This window comes from Macrobrachium rosenbergii, chromosome 56 (assembly GCF_040412425.1).
Source record: "Macrobrachium rosenbergii isolate ZJJX-2024 chromosome 56, ASM4041242v1, whole genome shotgun sequence".
NCBI classification, from domain to species: domain Eukaryota; kingdom Metazoa; phylum Arthropoda; class Malacostraca; order Decapoda; family Palaemonidae; genus Macrobrachium; species Macrobrachium rosenbergii.
This window is the reverse complement of record NC_089796.1, coordinates 21887276-21905234: the sequence shown is the minus strand read 5'-3', so window position 1 is coordinate 21905234 and position 17959 is coordinate 21887276. Positions and strand designations below refer to the sequence as shown.

The 17959-nt window shown below is 34.1% G+C and overlaps 1 protein-coding gene across 1 annotated transcript in view; it reads right to left on the bottom strand.

Moving 5' to 3' along the window:
• Positions 1-17959, bottom strand: part of LOC136836117 (zinc finger protein 652-B-like) — a 67195-nt gene that overhangs the window by 26683 nt on the left and 22553 nt on the right. The window contains exons 4-6 of the mRNA XM_067100109.1: positions 4568-4915; positions 4192-4322; positions 3463-3572 (exon numbers count right to left, since the gene is read on the bottom strand). Of these exons, the coding sequence (XP_066956210.1) occupies positions 3463-3572; positions 4192-4322; positions 4568-4915 (589 nt within the window). The remainder of the gene's footprint in view (positions 1-3462; positions 3573-4191; positions 4323-4567; positions 4916-17959) is intronic.

Below are 17959 nucleotides of genomic sequence, written 5' to 3'. Positions count from 1 at the left end.
ATGCACTGTGTGATTTGTGTCGCATTGAATTACGTCAATGAAAATCAACACTTGTCAAGTTAGTGCCTTGCCAGGTTACAAGACATCATGCTGTCTGGTAGAGTGTTGAGGAAATCTGTTTAGATCAGCAGAAAAAAAAAAAAACAGTTGGCGATGGTAACAAATAAATTGTATATTTCATAAAAACTTGGATTTTAATAGATATTACATAAACTGAGAATCATTAATTAATGTTTGATCATTTATTGATACTGTATATATCAAAGTTCAAAATTCTTTATATGCTGCTGCATTTGCAACATTTTCTTAAAAAAAACAAAAAAAAATTGGTAGGACTACAACTACCGTTTGAAACGTGTTCACTAGAATGAATTTCACTTTATTTCAATAAAACTGATTTTAAAAAAAATATTTATTATTGTGACATCTTTTTTCTGCTAACTTAACAGATTCTCATGGTGCTGCGCAAGAGAGCGTTTGTAACATTGCTATTACATAGTATGATAATGACTAACCACTGTGCTTTTACTTACCATGTGTGACTGATATAGAAAATGGGCCCAGACCTATCTGTAACTCAATGGGACACTGACTTGAACGGACTCGACACATCCCATGCAAACGGTTTTTCCAAAGATTTAAGATACAAAAATTATTGTTAACTATAATAATAACTCGGGGTTGTGATTCAAGGCATGTCAAGACTTGTGTTGACTTGACGAGACTCAACACATTTGTTGTAAACATAGCATTATAATACTATACTGTACTCTAATGTACTGTATTTTGTAAATTCATTATTACACTGTTACTTCATATAGATTACACTTTAATTAACACTGCTGGACAGTGTCATTATATTAAAATTATAATTCATAGTCGCTAGCTTACACTGCAGTACTGCTTTTTGATAAAAGTAAATATACAATACAGTACCACATTCACAGTATCCATACTGTATTACTGCTTTTTGATAAAAGTGAATGTACAGTACAGTATCACATTCACAGTATCCAAATCTTTCTTTATAATTTCCGGTAATTGCATTTTGTTCTGACCGTGAAAAAAAGATGTTAAGTGCAAGAAACAGACTGAAAAAGATATTTGAAGATAGAAGAGACCAAGGTGCAGATGGAGGGCATGTGCTTTATGTCTATGGGTATGCGGCACATTATTTGAATCTGGTGGAAAAAGAAGTATCCCCTAGAACTGTGCTTTCAAAAGTAAAGGGGGAATTAAGCCCACAGATCCCCAATGATACAAGGTGGAACAGCCAAGAAGCATGCACAGACACTTTCCTTAAGAACTATCAGAAATATTTTGAGACAAGCTGTGAACATCCTGATGAGATTGATAAAAATGTTCTATCCACTGTAAGAAATGCCAGCATTCAAATGGAAACACTGAACCTCATCCAGCAACTGAAATTAGTGTCTATTGCCTTAAACACATTTCAGAGTGACCATTGTACTTTGGGTGAGTCTGTGAAAGTGTGGCTAGACCTTCAGGAAGCTCCTGTTCTTCAACCTTTCAGTGAATTAATCAAAAAACGATTTCAACAGTGTGTGACCTCCATTCACTTTGTTGCCTACCCGGCTCATCCCAAACATAAAAGAAAAAAATTATCCATTGATTAAGATGTGGCAACTGCATGGCTATCCTCAATCAATGCAGATTCTGTAGCACCTTTGATGGCTTTGTCTATTGAAGATGAAGCAGCCTATCCCAAATCAATGTTGGCAGCCAAAGTAACTGAAACTTTCTCGCCATCCAAGTGGTAGAAAATAATGGAAGCAAAAGCAGAAAAAATAAGTGGTCCGGTTACAACGGAATGTTGCAAGTTTATGCAAGAAATAAGTTCCCTGACAGCTTCTTCAGCATCAGTTGAAAGAACTTTTTCCACTTTTGGTCAAATTCACACTAAATTAAGAAACAGACTAGCCAACGAGAAGACTGCAAAGCTAGTGAAGTGCAACAGAATGCTCAAGGGAGAACCAGCAGATTGGTAGTTGCGAAATAATGTATACAGTGCTGACCTGTAGGAATGTAAAGTGCCTACAGGTCCTACAAGGGTATAAGCCTAATTCATTGTATTTTACTTGCCATACATAAAATTAAAAAAAACTAATGATTGCTTTACATCAGTAGGCAAAAGTAAGATACCATACTTTATGTTTTGTTTTGTCAACAGGTACCTTTTTGTTTCTTACCAAATTACTTAAAGTGCAGTGGTCTATTGAATTACTGTACTGTACTAGCTCTTTGCTTAAATGCATCTTTACTATTTTTCCTTGAATAGGCCTATGAAAGCTTAAGTTCTTGTACTACCCAAACCAATGCCAAGTCTGTTTGTCTTTAGGCCTAAAGTATTAAATGTAGCTAGTTTTTCATAATTACATTACTTTTCAATATAAAGTCATAACAAATACTGGATTTTCTTTTATTCCTGATATTTCATAATGTATGTGCATACTGTATACTGTAACTGTACGGTACAGTAATGCCCTGTTGCAGTCAGAAAGTTGAGACTTCAGTTTACTTAGTAGGCCTACGCTAAATCTCAAGTACCTTATGTGCCTGGTCTGACCATAAATCTGACTTAAGAACAGATCTGATTACAGCAGGTCTCAGAAACTGATCTCGCAGTAGGAGACTTGCTGTACTGTAAATTGTAATGAACTATGTCTTTCAAAATCAAAAAAGGGGTTTCAAGGTACAGTATACTGTTTTACTCTTCTATGTATCACAATAAAATTTATACAACAGTACCATAATAATGTATTATAGAAGCAGAAAACAGCTAAAAAAAGGTAAAAAAACCCACCTGGTTTTTTCTTTTTTACATTAGAAAACTATTCTATCTTCCATAATTTAAAAAAAAGAGGGTTGTAAATATATTTGTTCTACTTTAAATTATGTATCAAACCTAAAGTTACACAACAGAAAAATGATAATGGATTATAGAAGCAGAAAACAGCTGAAAACTTAAAAAACCTCCTGGGTTTTCTAGATTTAAAAAATCCGGCCCGGGAGGGCAAGCAGGTAGGTCCCCATGCCAACCATAAAAACAACCCCTTCTTTAAGCAAGTTCCTCTACACAGCCTTACTGCCCCTCCTCTCCAACGGTGCCCAGCCATCCAACACCCCCCTACCTTGAGAATTTCTCCAGGCCTCCCCCACCCCCCACATCCTTTCTCAGTCTGTTCATGAGTGTAAGCAGTGTTACCAGCATTCTCATGAGGCCTCGCAGCATTACCAACCATCAGAGTTGTTTTTTCAAATATTTTTAATTTTGTACATACCATATATCTTTGGGCCTTGCTCACTGGTCTGGATATGTTGGGTAATGGCAATCCAGATAACCGAAGACTTACTGTATTTTCAACAGTCTAGCAAGGAAATTCCAACTAGTGTTTTTCTACAAAATTACTTGGAAATAATGACAGGTTTTTAAAAACATACCTTCTTAAGCTGAACTGTCTGAAATTTGCAGATGTCACAACGATAGTACTTTCCTAGCCGGTGCTTCTTTGTATGCTTTTTCAACTCGCTCTCAGTTGGTCTGTCTTTTCCTGTTGTATGAAAATACAATTCTTGAAACATCAAAATCAAGGATATTTCTGTGTAATATATTGCAACACAATGAAAAAAATTAAATCCAAATATTTAATAGCCGAAATAAAGAATACATTTTGTAATGTTAAAATATATTGTACTGTTATGTGGATGTCAACAGTATGGAAAACTAAATATCTTCACCAATTAAGTAGTAAGGGATAAAGGAAAACAGGAGTGTGGATATAATTCCCAAGCACTCAATAGAAAGGAAAAAGTATACTGAACAAGGAACGAAATACATAATCACTGTTTGTGATATATATGGAGCTGAAACTTCATGTAAAGCATGCAGCTTTTACAAGTTACTTAGAGACTGACTGCTTCATTATGTGCTAAAGTAAATTCAAGTACTGTACCCAAAGTGCAAACCATGAATGGCATTTAACCCTAAATGCAAACAGCTTAAGAAAAATCATAATAATTGTGTGACAAAAGGGCACAGACAAACAAGACACAAGAAAATAAATTTACAAAAATTTCCTATGCTCATAATTATTTAATCTGACAGTTTCAGATTAGGAGCCCTTTGCATGAATGGTATGTGTATTAAATAAATCATACATTGTAACTTACCACATATACAGCATGAAAATTTTGACAGATTTCGTTGACCAGATTCATGAGATTTCAGGTGTCTTCTAAATGACTTCTCCACTGTGCAGGAATATTCACACATTGGGCATGCGAGTTCCTCCTTGTTGTACCTGAAGTATCATCAAGCTCAAATTTAACCTCTATTATAATATTCACCATCAGCTTCTCTAAATATAAGAATGTCAAACTCATGAAACCTGAGAACAGAGTGGACAGAATAATAAGACTCCATAAAACCCATACAACTTGTCACTGCACACATGATCTATAAGCATAAGTAATAATATGTACACAAAACACCTACTTGACTTGAAAATAACTACAAAATGTGTACTCCCCAAAACACGTTTTATACCTGTGCCTCTGCAGGGGATTCTTGTTGTGTCGTTTCTTCCCAGTGGGAGTCCATCCATCTGCTATGTGACTGGCAATGTGGAGATCATAAGTATCTCTCTTAATGGTACTGAAGTTGCAGAGTGGCATTGTGCAAGTATATTGCTTGGGAATAGTCTCTGCTGGCTCAGGTTCATCGGGCTGATGTTCTGTTGCCAAGTGTTTTCGTAATCCACCTCTTGTGCGACAGACCATCCCACACTCGCCACATTCATATCCTTCACCTGAAACACTGCTGCCAAGAGAGGAAGGCATTACATACGTGCCTGAGCTTATCATGGGAGTACAGTAGTTAAAAGTCAATAGCATTTAAGCAAACTCCACAATAATTAAAGTGGGATACTCCTACAACACAAAACAAAACTGAAATTCTGCTTCACAAGTTTTCATTAGGTCCTTCAATTTATCGATATATATGAAGAATATAAAAAATATACAATAAACAATTCCAAATATGGACTGCTATTGGGTTGTAGCAATTCTATGCTATCTTTGATTTTAGTACTTGTATACTACATTACCACATGGGGAACTAACTACATGCATTGTGGCCTTATATGATAAGTGTAACCACTTATATTTAGAAATATACTGCAAAATAATACAATGAAAATTAGTAAAACTAACTTTGTTAAAATATTAAAATTTTCATTATCTATATATTATATATATATATATATATATATATATATATATATATATATATATATATATATATATATATATATATATATATATATATATATATATATATATATATATATATTATATTAACTTTATCATATACATAATGCAATTGTTCTGTTGACAGTGTATTATAAATATATATATATATATATATATATATATATATATATATATATATATATATATTATAGAGAGTTAATGTATATATATATATATATAATATATATATATATATAGTATGTGTGAAAATAAGATATATATATATATATATATATGACTTGTATATATATATTTTGTATATATATACAATGTATTCATTGGAAAAATAAGAGACTAAGAGTTTCATTATTTCCAAGCCATTGAAATATAAGAGTATTAGTCAAAATATATATACTACAGCACTGACTTAACATACATACCTAAATGTGTTAGAGGCTGCATATCCACCCACAGGCCGGTGGCCACAGTAGGAGTGGCCTTTAAAACTCATTTGGCTTAAAAGTCACACATACTTCATGGACAATATTGATAAAATATTTCTCTACATCTCTACTGCCTACCTTTAAAATTTAAACAGTTAATAAATTTCCTTTTGGTATTAGAGGATCAAGTTTATACATCCCTTTGACTGATATTCATATTATGGTAAAAATTTCTTTTTATAGAGCCAGATCTCACAATATTCCTTTCCAGCACAAGCTACTAGAACATACAATCCTTTTGCCCTTCCCAGTTGACAGCATGATTGTTCTCCACTAACATGTACAAAATACTGTTTCTGGGTGCATATTCCTCACACATACTTATGCTTGTTCTATTCTCTTTCCAGTGCTTTAACCATTTGGCCAATATAAAAGTTGTCACAAGATTTCCATAAGGAATTTTATATACTCAAATTTTAGTATTGTCAGAGTTCTTGATATACATGTTTCATTGTTTTATTGTTCTTAAATGCCATATTAGTACCAAAATTTTTAAAAAGATGGGGATATTTCTTCATATTATTATTATAGTTGTTAGTACAAGAAAATTTTTGTGTTTTTTAAAAAGTTCTTTTTGGTTTTGATATATTTTTTTTTTTTTTTGCTACTAAAGGCACCAGATATTTCAATTTCTGGCTCATTTGCATTCCTAATCTTATCTATTTCATCAATATATTCAGGCTATATACACGTAATGCTTTAAAAAACATAGATGAAACACTGATTTTTTGAACCTTAATAGTTTGTCCAGAATAGAAAATGACATACAGGGAAGAAACATTAGTGGTGTTTTCTATACACACTTATATTTAAACCCATTACTATTTCTTCTATATGACATCCAAAAAGGGTGTAAGCACCTCATTATTTCATTTCCATAGTAGATTTAATTGATGGTACTAATTGATTTAACTTGCAAAAACGATATTTATACTTCATTCCAATATACATTGGAAATTACGTCATTAACATACCTTAAACCATGTTACATTGCATGGAATTATGTTGTTTAGTATTTTCTTTTCAAAAAATTCCATATATAAGTTAATTAACACTGGGAATAGAGGGTTTCCCATTGCCAATCCAAAATTTTGTGAGTAAAATTTACCATTAAATTGAAATTTACATTCTTTCCCACATAATTTAATCAGTGCTTTTAGGAAATGGGATATCTAGCTTGATCCTTCAATATCAAAAGAAATTTGTAAACTGTTTAAATTTTAAGGTAGGGTAGAGATGTATGAAAATAAGATTATCATATTTGTTAACACAGTGGGGGGCAGCAGTGCTAATGACGCGAGTTCCAAAACTCCGCTTCCCTGACACACACTGTCAGGTGTGGATCTGATGCGTCGTGGTTGGCATGTCATTGGGGCATTGTACCTTGAGAGTATATTGTAATTTTTAGCCTGAACAGGAGTTTTAAGGCCACTCACCTGAATACCGCCTGTGGGTGGATATATAGTCTCTAATGGTTGCATATGTTCATCAGCACCTGCAACCCGCCTTTCTTATTTTTCACCTGTAATGCGTGATAAAATGAATCACGCATAAAGTGATTATAATCATATATTTACAGGCAGTCCGTTATCGCAGCGCTTCGTTTGAGGGTATGATGATAACCAAAATTGCAGATTTAAGCGCTTTTTCAATATCATTCCGGTGTCGCTGATTCTCGGTTATTGGCACTTGCTAGGCATGTGTATCGGTGCTAATACCTAAATTATCGGCGCTGGCAAGTGGAATTGCACTTTCGCACCTAAAATTGCCGGATTACAAGGACAAGCCCTCATAAAATGTAATCGCCACAATCGGGATTGCCTGTATATTATTATATATATATATATATATATATATATATATATATATATATATATATATATATATATATATATATATATATATATGTTATATAATCTCTATATTTATGGAATATGATTATTTCTAGTGGCTGTTTGTATTTTAAACTGCCACCTGCATTTACCCTATGGGTAATATAAATAGATGCAATAAAGGATCTTGCTTGAACAATGTAGATATATATATGCACCTCGTATACATTTTTGTTCTCTCATTGTCTCTAATTTGTTTCAATCTATACATACTATAATTTGTGTAAAAAAAACTTAGAAATCACACGTAATTCATATATTAGTGATGGTTCTTTGCAGTTAAAAACATGTCTTAAACTACAACCTGGTCCAAAGTCCAGAAGCACAGTATGTCCCCTGAAATCACTGGGGTTAGGGACCACAACCATCCACATTAAGCAAAAATCCGTGTTAAATTAGTATCCCCCTCCAAACTGCCAATTTATATTTACATTTTATGCATCAAAATTCATGCAATACAGTCCCATATAAGATAGATATAAAAACGCACGTAAATGTACAGGGGATCTATTATCATTCAATAAGAGACATATTATTCAACATTAATTTTGTTTATCCCAAAATTACTATTTTATGTATCCCAAAATACTAAAGTTTTTAATAATAATAATGACCTTTTCTTAGTTTAAGTTATTAAGTTTATAAATAAAGTTTATGGTAAACAAAGAGATTTTAATTTTGAACTTCAGTACTAGGTCTGCCTGCTTTTTACTTGAATACTGTATACCACTTGCAATGATATGACCAACGGTGTCATATACTCACAATATTCTAGATTTGCAAATACAGTATTTGTATATTAACAGACAAATAAAATTGTTATTTATGTTTTAGTAAGCTGATTACAGTAATGATAAATTTCCAATATGGGCAATTTACTAATTAATAAATCTGAATGTAAGAAATCTAGTATCAACAGTATACAGTATATAATGGTGTCTGATTCATTATTCCAATATATAACATTTAATTATTCTGTTCTCTTGCATATATGGTAAATGCATATATTGTATGTAAATTATTATTTTTATTGTACAAATACCTAACCTTTGATTATCACATATATCATAACAGTATACAAGAGAATACAGTATCTTTTATCATTGTTGACAATTCATCTCTAATCACATTAAAAATATTCAAAATCATAAAGAATACATTTTTCTTATGTAGGCAAGAAAAACCAAACAGGCTGTAGAAACTTCACTGATGGCATGGAATGAGTAGGTGCACTACATAGCATATGCACACGATTGCATTTATTTTTTGGCTTGAAAAAATAAAAAATGAGAAAATACAGTACACATATACTGTAAATGAGAACACTGAGGTATAAAATATAAGGTAAAGGAGTGTGTTACTGTACTTAGGCTTTGATGTGAACATATCTCAGCTATTGTTCTCTTTCCCTCTCTCCACACTGCCTCTCCTCTCCTCTCCCATGGTGCCTAGCCATTGACCCACCCATCGCCCACCTTGGAAACTTCCCGAGGCCTCCCCCCATCCCCCAAAACCCTTTCTGAGTCTGTCTGAGTGTAAACAGTATTACCAACATTTTCATAAGGCTGTGCAGCATTGCCAACTATCAGAGGGCATTTTTTTTAAGTTTTTAAAATTTATATATATTGTATATATATTTTTGGGGCCTTGGTCTGGGAATGTCGGATACTGGCAATCCGGGTAAGTGAGGGATTACATTTATATATGTAGAGACAGTCTGTATCCTGAAGCTTGAAATATATGGTGGATATAAAAGAGGTAATTATGTATATATATATTTTTTTTTTAATTTTAATTTACTTATAATTGCACACATATATTACTGTATATAAAATAAATTTAACTGAAAAATACTTTATTTTTAAGATCGCAGCACAACTTAGCGCAGGCAACAACGTCTTAAACCAGGTGTATGAGAATCTGTATATGTGGGGTACATATATGTATATGTACACACACATACTGTATATATAATATATATATATATATATATATATATATATATATATATATATATATATATATATATATATATATATATATATCTATATCTATATCTATATATATATATATATATATATATATATATATATATATATATATATATATATATATATGTGTGTGTGTGTGTTTGGTCTTTCACTGCCTCTAATTGTCCTTTTTATCATTCTGTACCTCCTATAATCTCTGTAAAAATGTATAAAACCACATGCAATGCAAGTATTACTGATGGTTGTTTACAGTTAAAAATAAATTAAAAATAAAATTTGTATTTTTCCTACCATACGAACCTACACCTTCATTTGTAGGAGATTCCTGTATACTTCATATGACTCAGCTGACTGTAGACTTGTTTTATTGAAAACACTAGCTTTCTGTGTGCCCTGATCTGGCCTGGTCTGAACCTACCCAAGCTTCCCTAATTGTTTCCCTGCTGACAATGTGATATGAAGTACAGTACTACTTTGTCTCTCTGCGGCTTGTAGCCTTGCGTTCAAATCTGTACAATTATCGTAGGTTTATTCGTTACCAATTCCTATTTACTGAACTTTTGTCGCCTGTCTTGATGAAACTTAAGTGGTTTTTTCTTGCTTCCAGATTCAGACTTTATCTTTTTGAGGGATATCCATTTTGACTTGATCTCATGATCAAGAGTGAGAGTGGGTATGCTTGTTCAGTCTTGCTAAGTTCGTGTGGGTGTGCTTGTTCAGTCTTGCAAAGTTCAAGTGTACATGCTATGTGCATGGCTTAGATATTTTGTTGTTTATAATTTGCCGTGCCTATTTGTGATTTTATGATTTTTGTGCTACCTTCAGCTTATTTTACCTCAATAATTTTTCATTTGTTGAAATGGAATAGATCAGTGAAAATTATAGGAAAGTCATGCAAAGTAAGTACCTATTATGTAGAAAAGGACAGCTAGATGAGCAATTAAGTAAGATAGCTGGGTGAATAATTAAGGAAGTATAGTAAACTAAATGTAACACAAGTTATAAAACAATAGCACGAACAAAACTATAAGCACAAAAGCATATAAGCCACACACACTGCATGTTCATGTGGACTTTGAACCAGGCCAGTTTAAAGTATGTTTCTGAGCTCGTCCCTGTGTCAGCTGGTGAAATATCCATCCAGCACATATTTCTAGGTAAATACTTTGCTAAATATACCAGAGAAAAAAGCTATCAGGAATGCTGGGATTACTACCCCCAGATCGATCATCTATAATAAAATAGACGTTAAGTATAGGTAAAATAAAATGATTGTTGTCACTGCCACAGGACCGCACTCTGAAGATATCCCAATGACAAAACCCATTTCTTATATTGTTGAACATCCAGCCAAGCCCATGCTCACCCGCCCGCCAGCCGGAGACCCCAGCCCAATCTGAACTCATTCCAGGCTAGCACCCCCACAAGCTTGGTATGCCTATTCGGGAGGGAAACCTGTGATCTGGGGGTCACCAGGTGACACAGGGCCTCCCTCAGAAATAGATTTTCCTTTGTCAAAATCCCTTTTCTGAGCTTCCTCGTCCCTGTGTCAGCATTTGAAATCATAACAGAGAATCATACCAAGTCTTGGTGAAAGTCTAAAAGTGATAAAGATTTAGGTGATCATGTATAAAAACACCATTATTAAAAATAATTTTTAATTATCCCCAAAAATATAATTAAATACTATAGGTATAGCAGAAAAACTGAGTTATGACTAGGGATATAATTTATACTATAATAAAGGACATGAGAATCAACTATATACAACATTAATACTATAGTGGATGGATATTTCACCTTTGACACAGGGCCTCCTCAGAAATAGATTTTTCCTTTGTCAAAATCCCTTTTTTAAGTGTATATTAACAATCACTAGTATATGCATCATGTGATGTTTTGTAGTTTCTTACAGCAATTACCAAGGGTAAAGAGTGTAAAAAATTACGCGGTACGGACCAGATTCTACCCCTTATTTTTCTGATTTTCTTGTTAAAATTCTTTTATACTGAAAATTATAGGAATCTGCATTGAATCTGCAAAATTAGCTGGTATTAATAGAAAGGACCATATATGTATAGAATATACCGTGAGGCTACCAAGTTTAGATACGATTACCATACTGTACGCTTATCCTAACTTGGTTAAATTAAATGGTTATACCGAATTATCATAAGTCAATCTGCATTGAACAAAATTAGCTGACACAAAAGCATATTGTATATGATAGAGTAATGGTAGTGTAGTATGTGACTTTGAACATGGCCAGATTTAAAGTAGGCTAGGCCATGTTTTTAAGTGTACAACAAACGATGGGCTTTTTGTATATGTACCCCATCGTAACTGAGCACTTTCTGTAATCTCGCAGCAGGACTGAGGAGTCAACTGAAATCTTGGCGTAAACCATCAAATCTCAGAGGCGCAGAAAATCTAAAAAGTAAATGCATAAGAGGTGCATTTTACTTTCTGACTTAATCTAAAAGTGTTTAAGGCCTGAGGATTCAACTGAAATCTATATAAATATAGACAATGGATTACATTCTTCTTCATTATTCTTCCAGCTTTTATTCTCCTAACTCCAAGTAACTATATATAATCAAAGTTATATATATATATATATACCCATCAGGTACTGGTAAAACTATATCTATAGTATATATTAAAAAGTCCTTTCAATATTGTCATTTTTCATATGATTATGGACTATATGTCAATATTTTCCAATCAATAAAGAGATTAAATTACACCTAAAGTATGAGTCATGCAACCTCTTCCTCAACAGAAAATCAAAACATTTAGGCTAGAACACATGAGTAAGACTGACAAACTCCACAGTTCATCATCTAAAACTGTCCTAAAATAATCATTTCCTGCTCTGAAGAGACACTATATTACAGCAAGAGACCTGAATATGTGCATAACCCTCCGAGTCATATTATCAAATATCAAGATGAAGTGAGTACCAGGAATGGAATGGAATATAAGATTTAGCTTTATATTTCGGGACCTTGAGATTAATGCTGAGAGGAATGAGGGAATAAATTTTGAAAGGCACAACAGGAGCAAAACCTTTAACTTGCACTAGGAAACAATATTTTTGGAGAAAGTACTACAGAAAGTGAATATGAACAGAGTGAGAAAGGCAGCTAGGATGATGGGCTGCTGCAACCAATCTTACTGCTAGACAGACCAACTGAGGTGCACTAATGGCACTAAAACTTCTTTCTTCCCATATACAGCAAACTATGTTCTAGGAGTTAGAGCCTTACAATAGAAAACTATCTTTTCTTCAAATCTAAATCTCCATCTAACAAAACACTGTACAGAATGATGAAAGTATTGTTAGTAAGTTATACTGATGAACACGACAGGAGGACAATGAACGGAAACTTTGTTTTCCTCTTCCCAACCAAAATAACAAAGGTGGAAGATCCATTTAAATATACAAGACATACAAAAATAAATTGAAGTCTAGTGAATGAACATCACCATTGATTCATTATAATATAAAACAACAAAAATCTATTTTTACACTTTAATGATTCGCATTTGGAGAAAGATTAGGGAAACATACTGCTTCAGAACTTAAAGCTGAAGATCCTCACTCCTTTGAAAGAAAACAATTTCAGAGTTGAAAATCACTAAAATTATCATAAACAATCTAAAAATACCTGAAACTCGAGAAATGAACAGTGAGAGAATGTATTTCACAATGCAAAACCTGAAACAGACTGAAAAGACTTTCAAGAACCTAGATCCAGCTTTAACCAGATAAAAGATGAATACAAGATTCCTCTATTATGATGAAATCAAAGAAACACCTGAGCCATTCTCTCATACGATTTTTTCAGCAAAGAGCAAACATGCTACCAAACGCCTTAATGTGATCATTGAACGCTGTTACCATTAAAAAATAGCCTTTCAAGTAATCCACAACAAACCATATTTAAATTAGTTCTTTATGCTTAAAATCACAAATCGATAGACTCAGAAACAGTTACAGAAACCTAATAAATAAAGGCTGGTCCCCATATTCACACGTCCAACTAGAAGTTTCTTCAGATATATTCGCCGAACTTAGGTCAAGCCATTTACGCTTGTTTCGAAGTAAACACCGCAATACTGAAAGCCCGTTTACAAAACATTGATCGCATATTTATAAAAACTGTTTTGCCAACAGCAATCATCAAAATCAGTTTTAAAAGATCCAAAAGATGCAACGCTTTGTTGGTGATGATGTTTCTCGGTAATACTGCTTGTAAGCCGAACTAGAGTTCAGTTTAAGCAGGCTAGGGCTACCAGTTATGTAACTGCAGGGACACTGAGCCACACAACCACCTTCCAAGTCGAGCAATTAGCGCCGCAGAAATTAAAATACCAAACAACCCTTCACTTCTAATGAATTTGCCTTACAGATTGTTAGGTACTGATTGCCGTGATTGTTGTTTTCTTAGCTGCATTCATTATGTCTACTGTGCCTTCACCATGGCTCCAAACGGCAGAGTTCATCATCTGACTGCTAGTGAATCCAATAAAAATTATTGAATGTCAGCATCACCATGGAAGTTTTGTACCATAATAATCAAGTCTTCGGAGAAGGAGAACACTGAGATTAGGCACGGCCTTGGGCCTGGATGTGAATTGTTACCATAACCAAGGACAAGACATGATTTCGAAACGTGCAAGACGCTAACAATGAAGGCACCAGTGATTAACGTGAGCTGTGCTGACAGCCAGAACGAGGGAGATGGAAATGGTTGACTATGGCTGAAGACCAGAACCAACGGCGGTTCCAGTGGAGCCTGAGGTGATTCAAGAGAAGGCACTAGGAGCTGCATGCCAGTTGGTTCATAAACTCAGTACTTTACAGTTGAAGAATTTTCCGCCAGTAGGGGTTGGTTTAACCGATACATTCCAGGAGAGAAATTTGCTGACAATGTAGTTGCCGTAGGTGCCTGGCTGCTGTCTGATGACGAGTAGCAGAAAGTTTCCCAGTGGCAGTAGCTGAGATAATTAGTGTATCTGTTACACTGCACCAGGTATTTAATTTTTTTTGATGAGAAATTTGCTTTGAAAAGAATGCCATTTGTAAATAGATTTTCAAGGAGGGAGAGGCTCTTCACCAGGCCATAATACTGGTCAGGATGAGTACACTTACCTTGGGGCAAATGCTAGTGGCGATTAAAGCTAAGCCCTTGCTTGTACTTAGGATGGTTGGAAGAACTATGTCTTACTGGCATTCAAGAGTCAATGGAAAGTTACATTCTCAAGTCCAACAAGAACAGCCATTCTGTTCACTGGTCTTCTGTGGTATTTGGTGTAAATAATTTTACCTTTTGTAAAATTCATTTTCATACACTTATATCTTGTTCATATCAGTTTCAATGTTTCCCTTGCTTGTGCAAGTAGGTTTGCACTAACCTGTCCTTAGAGTCCTGTAATTTTTCTTATTGTCTATTATTCATGGTCTTAGATTTCAGAAAGATTTCTTTTTATCTCAATATGTATTACATTTGTTCTTACTTGCTTAGTACCATTACTAGGTTTCATATCGTTGCTTTTCCCTTACTAAAGACAGTTCAACATATTTTTTGGGGTTAACTATTCTACTGTATATGATGCCACACATGCAATGGTGTGCCTAGCAAGCAGCACTAGAGCTTTACACCTTTTCAAGAGAAAACCTCCCATTTACTATGTACATAGTGCTTGCTGGGGTTATGTTTGTACACATGAGAGCTTGCTTGTGATATTTGTCTAACAATAGTTAGAGGTACCTTAAGCATTAAGCTGCTGGCATCCCATGGATGGGAATTGTCATCGGAGGACCTCATTGAGCTGGAGAAGCAGATTGAATGGCAGAGGCTTCCAAACCAAAGGTCAAGAGAATTAAAAATCAACCTTTTACACTTGGTTTTGCTCACACTGGAGAAATGTTTAAAGAATCTGAGGGTCTGGGATGGCCTAACATTGCCAGGTTTGAGAAGAACTTTGGAATGCTGATTCTTGCCAGGTTAGGTGTATCTCCGACTTAGAAGAATTAAGAAGAAAGACAGTCTAGGCTAGACTCTTTCTGTGGAAGAAGTCTTCAACCACCAGATTTAGTCTAGGTAATCTCATTTTCTTCAAAATTTTTATTAAGAGCCTGTCAATCAATTGTTATAACTTGTAATAATATTTATTAAAATGTTACTGCAACCCTATATTTAGGTACTGTAGATACACAGCATAACTTTTCCAAAAATTTTATCATTTATTTCATTGCAGAAGTGACTCCTATATCCAGATTCCCAAACCTTTAGCTGGCTAATGAATCAGAACCTGAGCCCAACATGCACTGCGCAAAAAACCCCCTGTATCTATGTCCAGCACCAGGCAAGGACTCACCTATTTAATTTTATATGAACATGAAATCATTTGTATATACAGTAATGGTAAATCTGCCCATTCATGGTGGTACAAATTTTATGAGAAACTATCGCATAACCTAATGTATTTCATTATGTGCCATGACAGATCTCTTTGGTAGTGATAAACAGTCCTGACTTCTGGAATAACTTGAGTTATGAAGTTACGGACCTCCTGATAATTTGATTTTCAATCACCAGGTAAGCAATTAATAATGTTTTTTTTAATATTTATATAAATATTTTATAAATGTTACAAAAAAAGAGTACTGCACTTCACCAAGAGAGTACATCATTGCTTTAGTATTGCTGTAACTTTCTCCATCTCATTATCCTATTCCAGATCCAAATGTTACAGAGCCTCCTCCCAGCCCAACTCAGCTGACCTTATCCCCTCTTGTATCCCATCAGGTAAACAATTGAACTATGACTTTTTTTTTCTTTTCAAATCATTCATAAAACAACAGTGGCCAGTTTTATTGCATACAACTGCTGTGGTAACAATACTATCTTTTATCATTCCACAAATAACAGGTGTCCCCTGAGTCAACTAAATTTCCTACCAGTAGCACCTTTACTTTTTCATGTCCACCAAAGATCCATTCTTCACTTTTAGATTTTATTAGATACATTGTTTTAAATTAGAGTACAGTGATATACAGCTAGGCTACCGTACAGTACTGCTGTGTACAGGGTATCATTTCTGTTTGTTATTCAGTTTCTCAAGCACCTGCAGATTACACACCATCACCCTCTGCATGAACCTCCAGAAGTAGCTGATCCCAGTAAGCAAGCCAACCACTAGAATGATAAGAACACTTTCTGTTTTATAAATTGTTAATGGTTTGAAACATTAGTGTACTGTTTATGAAAATCCAATAGATACATTTTATTCTAACAAAATGATGGTTTATCATTCAGACCGACATGCACCTTAACCTGACCTCTCTACTGGAACTGTACAAAACCTTCTTATGTAGCTTGACATCTTTCAAATCACTCAAGGTATTGAATTCTTCACTGTTTTTAATGTTATAAAATGGTCATATGCATGTGCACGATCCCTCTATAAATATAAAGTAACGTCTTACTCTGGCAGACCGAGCCCAGCACCTTTACTTAGACGCCTCATCTCGCCTCCATCTTTCTAAAAATCACTGAAATTCATCTAATGAATTCATATTTTTATTTTTGCTGGTTATGGAATCCGAGAGGAAATACCTGAACTGATACTTTGATGTAACACATACAGTACAAACTCTGCAGCAATTTTATCTCAATCATTGCAGGCTACCAAGTAGCATTTTCCTGCATCTCCCACCCTTCCTGCGGTGTAACAGCTGACAATCACAAATGAGGTAGGAAACCTAACTCTATACTTTTTATAGATTTATTATTCTTACTGTAAAAGAGTGTGTGTTCTGGGAGTTATACAGTATGTAAAAACCATACTTGTTGCATGCAGGACTACTGTAAAGGATTATATGTACACTACTTTAAATTTTTATATCTGACTGAGGCTGAGTCAATGACTAAACTAATTTTTCCAGGGTTAAGAAGCCAAACAATAAAAGTAAGGAAATTTACTTTTTTTATCAGAAGAAACTATAACAAAAAAATTGTGACAGTACAGTGTACTGATACCTGGTGTCACTGTATAACATGATTATCTCATCTTTGTGCAGTATATGACAGTACTCCTATAAGCTTTACTGCATACAGTCATTTTCTGTACTTTAGGAAATTGTAAATTTTTACATTCCAGAACCATGATTTTTGGAAAGGGAAATACATTGAAAATGTAGGTAAAACATCAAAAACAACATGCAGTATACCCAAAGGATTGCAAACCTTTTCATGGAACTTTTGTTTCAAATTTTTATAATTTTTCATGA